Raw genomic sequence first — 8,485 nt, forward strand, 5'->3', positions numbered from 1 at the left:
CAGATTGTGTCATGATTACATGAAGGATCTGCTGAAATGGTTATATGTTCAGACTACCAGATCTGTAGGCTCAGTATTAGACAGTTGTAGTGGGTTTTTTTGTTTGTTTGTTTTCTTATTCTTTTTTTTTTTTCTGCTTAGCATCAGAATGCCCCCTTATTTGGGAAATACGCAATTATGTGAGTCTGTAGGCTGAAGTCTAAAAACCCAGAGATTTCCCTCTATTCCTGGCAGCCAAGGCACAGGCATATGACCTACGTTGGGTCAACTGAATGTCCTTGCCTCTCGCTGTAAATAGGGAATAGTATTACGAGGAAGGAATAAGAGATTAGAATTGGTGCCAGTGGCCTTCCATTGCCCCATGGAGTCAGGGTCCAAGTGTCTAGCAGCAGTGGCCCCTTAACCAGGCTGTGCCTTTGGCCATGAATCCAGCCACCTGCTTTCCTTAGGTTCCCAAGCTATCTGGTAACCATCCAGGAAATTGTTTTTCCACATAAGGATACCAAAAACAGTTTCAGTTTTTGCCTAACTGTTATAGTCACTCTTTAGAGTTGTAGGAAAACTACTAGCAGCCTAAGGATATATCAAGGCCAATTTATGGGCTCTGTAGTTTTTTAAGTAATGATAAGGGGCCATGTAAGTAGTGATAAGCGGTGATGATGGTAAGACGAAGCTCCAGGAGGGCAGAGATCGCATCTGGCTTGATTACTGTGGTAATCAGCCTGGAGCTCACTGCCCCAGCAAACATGTTCAGTAGTTATTTATTTGATTTTGACTTGAATGAATAAAATAATAACACCCAACCCTAGGCCTCCTCAATATCTATTTTAGATTTTTGGATCCTGACTGCTTTTAGTGTAGATTTTCCTTAGGAAGGAAGAGAACTCAAAGTGGTGACGCTAATGTTTTAAATGCAGGTAAATAGAAGGCTGTTTTTTCATTACAGAAATGAGAAAGTCAACAGGAAAGAGATCAGATTTCTACTTTGATAAATTGAACCTATTAAATGTTTTGGCTTTTACCATTTTCATAACTACAGGTTAAACAGGTTGTGTCACTCACTACATAGCTTTGTATTTGTTTGAAAAGTACAACAGTCCCTCCTACTGGACTTTGATCCAGCAAAAACCACTGTTACCTAACAACCTCAGACTGTCACTGGAACGCCAGTACGAAGAATCTTCTCTAGTTATTTTTAAACATTTTTGCATATATAATTTATTTAAGCTTCCAAAATGATTAGAAAACTTCTTATTGTCCTGCTTTTGTCGTTTGTGACTCTGGGAGAAGCAAGGAAATCATTTCTCAGTTTTCTGAATATAGAAAAGACTGAAATACTATTTTTCACAAAGACTGAAGAAACCATCATTGTAAGATCAAGTTACAAGGATAAATGGCCAAACTCTAGTTACCTCTTCGTGCAATTAGAAGATCCTAAAATGCTGCGAGTGGTGAATGTGACCAAGATCTTATCGGATGTTACAAACTTTACCATAAACCTAGTGACAGAAGAAGATGGGGAGACAAATTTGACCGTTCAACTATGGGATTCTGAAGGTAGGCAAGAAAGACTCATTGAAGAAATAAAGGATGTCAAAGTCAAAGTGCTCAGACAAAGAAAAGACAATGTTTTCCAGGCATCAATGCTTATTGATAGAAATATCCTAATGCTTTTTCTACCAGTGATATTGTTAAATAAATGTGCATTTGGTTGCAAGATTGAATTGCAGGTGTTTCAAACAGTATGGAAGAGACCTTTGCCAATAATTCTTGGGGCAGTTACACAGTTTTTTCTTATGCCCTTTTGTGGATTTCTTTTGACTCAGATTTTGGCATTGCCTGAGGCACAGGCCTTTGGATTTGTAATGACCTGCACATGCCCAGGAGGGGGTGGGGGCTATCTCTTTGCCCTGCTTCTAGAAGGAGATATCACTTTGGCCATTTTGATGACTTGCACGTCAACGTTATTGGCCCTGATAATGATGCCTGCCAATTCTTATATATACAGTAGAATATTAGGGTTATCAGGTACATTTCATATCCCTGTTTCTAAGATTATGTCAACGCTCCTTTTCATACTTATACCTGTATCAGTAGGAATAGTCATCAAGCATAGAATACCTGAAAAAGCAAACTTCCTGGAGAGAGTAATTAGACCTTTGAGTTTTATTTTAATGTCTGTAGGGATTTATTTGAGTTTCAGAATAGGATTAATGTTTCTAAAAACAGTTAGCCTAGAGGTGCTTCTCTTGGGTGTCTTGGTTCCTACTTTGGGTTTGTTGTTTGGGTACTCCTTTGCTAAAATTTCTATGCTGCCTCTTCCTGTTTGTAAAACTGTTGCTATTGAAAGTGGGATACTAAATAGTTTCTTAGCCCTTGCCATCATTCAGCTCTCGTTTTCACAGTCCAAGGCAGACTTAGCTTCTGTGGCTCCTTTTACAGTGGCCATGTGTTCTGGATGTGAAATGTTACTGATTCTTCTGGTCTACAAGGCTAAGAAAAGATGGATCCTTATAGAAGAGACAAGAAAAAAAATTCCCCTGGTCTAACAATTAAAGCATTATTGAATTCCTACTCTGAATGAGGTACGCTGGGAGACTCAAAAGAATATCTAAAATGATACCTGCCCTCAACCCACTTATGATATGATTGAAAACTTGACATTAGGGGTGAAATATATATGTAATCATGTGTGCTAAACACCCAAAGGATAGTGCAGTCAATTAATTGTATGGGAATTCAGAAGAAGGAAACCACTGTTCAACTGTTGGTTTGGAAATGGTTTTACAGTTGGATTTGAATATGATACTTTATGATGGTCTCTTAAGTGGTAAAGGGCAATTAAAAAAACTCCCCCTGTAGTGATTATGATAATATCCCAAGTATTTACAGAACAAGTGTCCACATAATAAGCATTCAATAAATGCTCCTGCAGCGAGTGAATATGTAAATTCCTATTTGGACTCTCTTTGGTTCATGATGTCTAAAACTAAATGTAGCATCTCTGCACTTACGGCCGTGCTTCCTCTCGTCTTCCGCATCTCCCACTAAAGACATTACCGTTTACTCTGAAACACAAGGTCATCTCTTCCCCTCTTCTCCTTTTTTCCCTCTTCTTTCTTTATGGTCAACCTATTGCCTACAGAAAATTCCCCGTAATATCTTTTCCTCAGTCTCCTCTGCATTCCCAGTACTGCTACTTTCGTTCAGTCCTCTATTGCTTCTTCCCTAAACCTTTCTAAACTGGCTTTTGGCCTCTGTCCGCTCTCCAATCACTGTCAGATTAATCTTACTAAAGTCTAACTTGGATCATGTACTTTCCCTGCCACAAAGCCTTTTTTTTGCTTTTTGAATAAAGTCTGTATTCCTTAGTGAGGCATTTATTACGCTCTGCTATATGACCTCAATCTGGCTTTCCAGTTTCATCCTCTCTCCCACTTCTGTACACACAGCCCTTGCTCCAAGCAGGATGACTTGGTATCTCATGAATATATCTTTGTTCACACTGTTCCTGCAACCTGAGGGGCCCGTTTCATCTCTATCTAGATTTTAACCACTCTTACAGACCTGGCTCAAATATCACCCTTGCTGTGAAGCTTTTGTTAATCCCTCTTAGCTACCAGTAAGTTACATTTTCTCTGAATTCTCATAATTTTTTATACTCATAGTATTTAGCCAGTGTGGCTTGTTTTACAGCTGTGTTCCTGTTTTATCCTTTCTATTTTGCTGTAAATCCTTAAGCATGAGAATTATAAACATTATATATAAACAATATAATATGGTAATATGAACAATATTCATTTTGATAGTCCCCATAATATCTTTACACATTTCCTACATGCTTGTTCAAATAAAATATTGAAGCACAGACTAGGGCCCAAATGAACAGTGTGCTTGTTTTTATACCACTTTTGAAATTTCAATGGCAATTTTTAGTATTTAGTTCCAGTTTGCACTCTTCTCCAAAGAGAGTGTGGGCATCAAGAAGGAGAAGTATAAATCTAAATAATCCTGTTTCCCACATTTCCTAGCCCTGTAGTTGTAGGCTAATTACTTAATCTCTCTGTAGTCCGCTTTCTTCATCTAAAAAATGGGGATAAGGGTGTAAACGCCGTCAGACTGTCGTCGGAAGTAAATGAGATCTTACTTACAATGTACTTGGAACAGTGCCTGGCACACAGCACGTGCTCAGTGAGTGTTAGCTGCTATCAGTATTTCATCAGAGTTTAGATTTCGGACCCTGATGTATCTGCTGTTGATTCGAAATACCAGTCTGATGACTACATGTGGAACCTTTTCCTATTAGTATTATTTACCATCTTATCCATAGTATGAGGGAATTTTTGTTTACTTTGCTAGCTGATAAGACAACCAAAGTTCTTTTTCCTAATTTCACCAAATTCAGTATATGAATATGAAGATTTATAACAGACCTAGTTTGGCATGGTCGTGGATGGTTATTATCCACTTTATAAAATGATAATTACCTGCGTGGAATATTTCACTCCTGAGTCCTTAAACAGAAATCTCCACTTAGGGGCTTTAAGTATAATTAAGTTTGCCCAAATTTAACTTACATACATTTTCATGAACATATTTTACTAATTGGGAGACAAAAAGCTGCCTTTCTAGTTGCACTTTATCATTAACCTTGTGACCTCAAACAAGACACTTCTCTGTACTTCAGTTTACAAATCTTTAAAATGAAAAGATTCAACTGAGGCTTAAGATCTTGCTTACCTCCTTAAGTCTGTGGTTCTGGCATAAAACTGGGACCTAACCCCATGGGCAGGGTGATGGGGTAAAGTGAAGAAGGTTCAGGTTGAGGAGAATAACCATGCACAGCTGCTGCCTTCTAGTTAAGGCAATAACCCAAATTCAAGCTTCTTGAGTGCAGGGATCATATATTATTATTTTATTTATTTATTTATTTTTGGTGAGGAAGATTGGCCTTGAGCTAACATCTGTTGCCAATTTTCCTCTTTTTGCTTGAGTAAGATCATCCCTGAGCTAACATCTGTGCCAGTCTTCTTCTATTTTGTATGTGGGACACCGCCACAGCATGGCTTTGTGAGTGGTGTGTAGGTCCACACCCTGGATCCGAACCTGTGAATCCCGGGCTGCCAAAGTGGAGCGTGTGAATTTAACCACTAAGCCACTGGGCCGGCCCCATATTTTGTTCTTTGAATTTCCTTCAGTGTTTCTTTGAATTTCCTTCAGTGTTTAGCACAATGCCTTGAACAGAGTAGGTGCTCATTAAATGTTATTTGAATTAATCAGTAATATCTATAAACGTCAAGATGGTATACTCTGGAACCAGACTATGCCTGGGTCTGCATTCCAGTTCTGTCATTTACCAGCTGGATGACATTGGTCAAGTTACTTAATCTCTTTATGCCTAAATTCGTGTGGAAAGTGGGGATAATGATAGTACTTACTTCATGGTATTGTTGTGAGGATTAAATAAGTTAATATGAGTAAGGTCCTCAAAACAATGCCTAACACATAGTAAACTCATTACTGTCACTCTATGCATATTTGAATGACCTTCCACCTTAAAAGCAGTTGAATATGCATGGATGGAACTTGGAATATATTTTATTTCTCTTATAGATGTATCGTAGAAAACTGAGATTTTTACATAATAAAATTTGTCTAATTTGGATTGGGATGAAGTTACTAAAGTTATTCTTTTTTAAATAATGAGATGCATGAAGCATGCTGTCTAATTGGTTAAGTTCATACTAAGTCTTTTACACAGCCATGATGGGTTAGAAAAAAGATCCAGAGGTAGAGGGGTTAGGCTAGTTTGTTAAAAAGTTTGTTTACAGCCCTTAAGAGGGATGATTCTATAATACATTGCTCCTAGAATAAAAATTGTATGATATATATTTTTATATCTGGGAAAGCTGTTGGCATTACAGGGGCATGTCAGGATCTTAACCAATATCTGCAACTCCAACCTATGTTAAGTCAAAACATGAAATCTTGTTGGGGATCCTGGAGACTCTACCTTGAGAACCTGCAAGTCGTGTATGTAGATTTTATCATTTTTAATCAAAATCCACTAAACAACTAACTGTTAACTAAGGAAGTCTTGTTATGTGGAAGCTGGTTTTTTGTTTTTTTAGTGAAAGGAGGTGCCCTTTAAGAGAAGTCAGCTCCAGAGACTAAGTAGAGGTGGCAAGATACCCAAGACTGCTGGGGAAGGAATCACCTTGGTGGTCCCTCTTCATCATGCAAATACAGGACAGTTGGGCACCTTGCCCATACAGAAGGATGACCAGACCACTTTGTGGCTTGACAAAGGCCATCCTTCCCCAGAACCTTCTCCATGTATCATCAGGTGTCTGGGAAGTGTCAGGGGCATTGGATCTCACCTCTCTGCCATTTTGAGGTTTAGCCTAACTAGAACCTCTCTCATGGATGGAAGTCAGCTTGCAGGAAAGGATGTCAAACGCCCCCAAGAGAGAACTCGCCATTAGGGAAGTCTAGAACCCTGACCTGGACACCATGCCAGGGAGGAGGTTTTGTCCTGGCACAGTGTATGGCTGAGGCTGGAACCTGTCCTCTCTCTACCTCCCAACCACCTTGGCATGGCAGATGATTTTTAGGATTGGGAACAGTGAGTGCAGATGTGACTGGAGCTTTAAAAATTGCCCGTTTGGGAACCTAAGAGCAATGCATCAGGTCCTGAGGACTCTGCAGCCATCTGAACCACTCACAGCACCAGATAAAAATCTTCTGGATTGTGTAGGACCAGTTTGCAACACTGCCAGAACCGGATCGGAGCACTGGAGGATTCTCCATTTCACTCTCAGTCAGGCCTTTGGAAGTGAACGGCCTCTTTGGACTCAAAAAGCTCCGATTATTTGAGAACAATTGTGAGGTAGCAGCTGAGGCCCTTATAAAAAAGATTGGACTTCCTGTACATCTGAGGTGGGAAGTTTGAAATGGTTTTATTTGAAAGAATAAATACTTGATCTATCTTGTCTCATATTGCTTACACTGATTTTAGCAGCTTTATCAAATCAGCGGGACCACGTTCATTTAAAGGAGGTTTAAAGAGGACTCTAACGACATTTCTGCAAATGCCTAGGAAATTTTTACGAATCAACACTTTTCATCATGTAGTTGGCAAGATTTTTATTTTAAGATGACTGATAATGAAGAACCAAAAAGCTAATTTCTGAAGTTTGTGTTGTTTTTTTTTAAATCAAGAAAACAAAAGCATCATTTGCTAGACAAATCAAGGTATCCAAATCAGATACTTAAGGCATCATTCTTTAGAAGAATGAAAACAAAGTTCTTGCTGTTTGTAAGGTTTGAGAAGTGGTCCCACCGTTCAAGTCATTCATCTTGGAGAACTGTTTGATTTGTAACACGTTGGTTACAAGACCTTCGCTTTTGATCAAATTATGGGAAGCAATCACTTCACAAGCAAGGAGCTTTTAACCCGCTTTCCTGGTCCTGTTGTGGCCAGGACATCTTATATTTGTGCAGTGCTTTTTGTGTTATAAAAGTAAGACTTTATACACCATAATGCCAGACCTGTTATTTCAAGAAAAGGAAACATTTTAAGGAATAGAACAGTCCTTGTCTCTCATATAATGCAACCTCATCGTGCCATGTACTCTGTTGAGTGTGGACTTTGGAGTCAGCGTATTTCACTCTTTGCTCTTGTCATGCATTCCGATCCGAGGACAAATCACTTCTCTGAGCCTCAGGCTCCTCATCTGATGAAACTAATCACACCTTCCTCATGGAACTGTTGCAACGTTTAAGAAAATAGCGTATAAAAACACAATTGCCTGGAGCATGGTAAGTCCTCAAAAAATGATAACCAAATGAAGCATTGAGAATAGGAGCAGTTGGTTCTGGCCGTCAATTTATCTATCTGTCTATATAGCTATCATCAATTTATCTAATGTCTAATAATCTTTTTTTTAATTATAATTATTTATTTATTTATTTTTTCCCCCCAAAGCCCCAGTAGATAGTTGTATGCACATCCTTCTAGTTGCTGTATGTGGGACGCGGCCTCAGCATGGCCAGAGAAGCGGTGCATCGGTGTGCGCCCTGGATCCGAACCCAGGCCGCCAGCAGCAGAGCGCATGCACTTAACCGCTAAGCCACGGGGCCGGCCGAAATGTCTAATGATCTAATATCGCTTTATCTACCTATCATAAGTTTACTATAGTGTGTATGTATATATGTACAGTACAAGTTTACCTAGTATATGTTTAGCAAATAAAAGTTGCAAAACTGGAGTCATACCTCCAATTTGTGTTTTGTCAAGAGTAGTATGGAATAAAAGAAAGAGAAAAAGAAAGTGAAGTGGGAAAATGGGAAGGAATGGGCAAAATAAGGAGGAAAGGAATATTTAAAAATTTACAGAAGGAAGTGCAGGCAGCAGAAAGGAAGTTAGAAAAACCGGAGACCAGGTTCCGGAAGCCTGGGCGGGCCAGGATAAGGAGGGGCGAGG

At 39.2% G+C, this 8,485-nt stretch overlaps 1 protein-coding gene across 1 annotated transcript; it reads left to right on the forward strand.

Annotated features, from left to right (window-relative positions):
• Positions 1 to 62: 62 nt before the first annotated feature.
• SLC10A5 (solute carrier family 10 member 5) lies at positions 63 to 8,472 on the forward strand. Its single transcript, XM_087420394.1, has one exon. The coding sequence runs from the start codon at positions 1,236 to 1,238 to the stop codon at positions 2,547 to 2,549; it is 1,314 nt and encodes a 437-aa protein (XP_087276520.1). The 5' UTR covers positions 63 to 1,235; the 3' UTR covers positions 2,550 to 8,472.
• The last annotated feature ends 13 nt before the right edge of the window (positions 8,473 to 8,485 follow it).

Source organism: Ceratotherium simum, chromosome 31 (genome assembly GCF_057802395.1).
Source record: "Ceratotherium simum simum isolate JZ-2026a chromosome 31, ASM5780239v1, whole genome shotgun sequence".
Lineage (NCBI taxonomy): Eukaryota > Metazoa > Chordata > Mammalia > Perissodactyla > Rhinocerotidae > Ceratotherium > Ceratotherium simum.

What these genes read in the sequence shown, in the direction of transcription:
- SLC10A5 (XM_087420394.1), top strand. Translation starts at nt 1,236, where the DNA reads ATGATTAGAAAACTTCTTATTGTCCTGCTTTTGTCGTTTGTGACTCTG.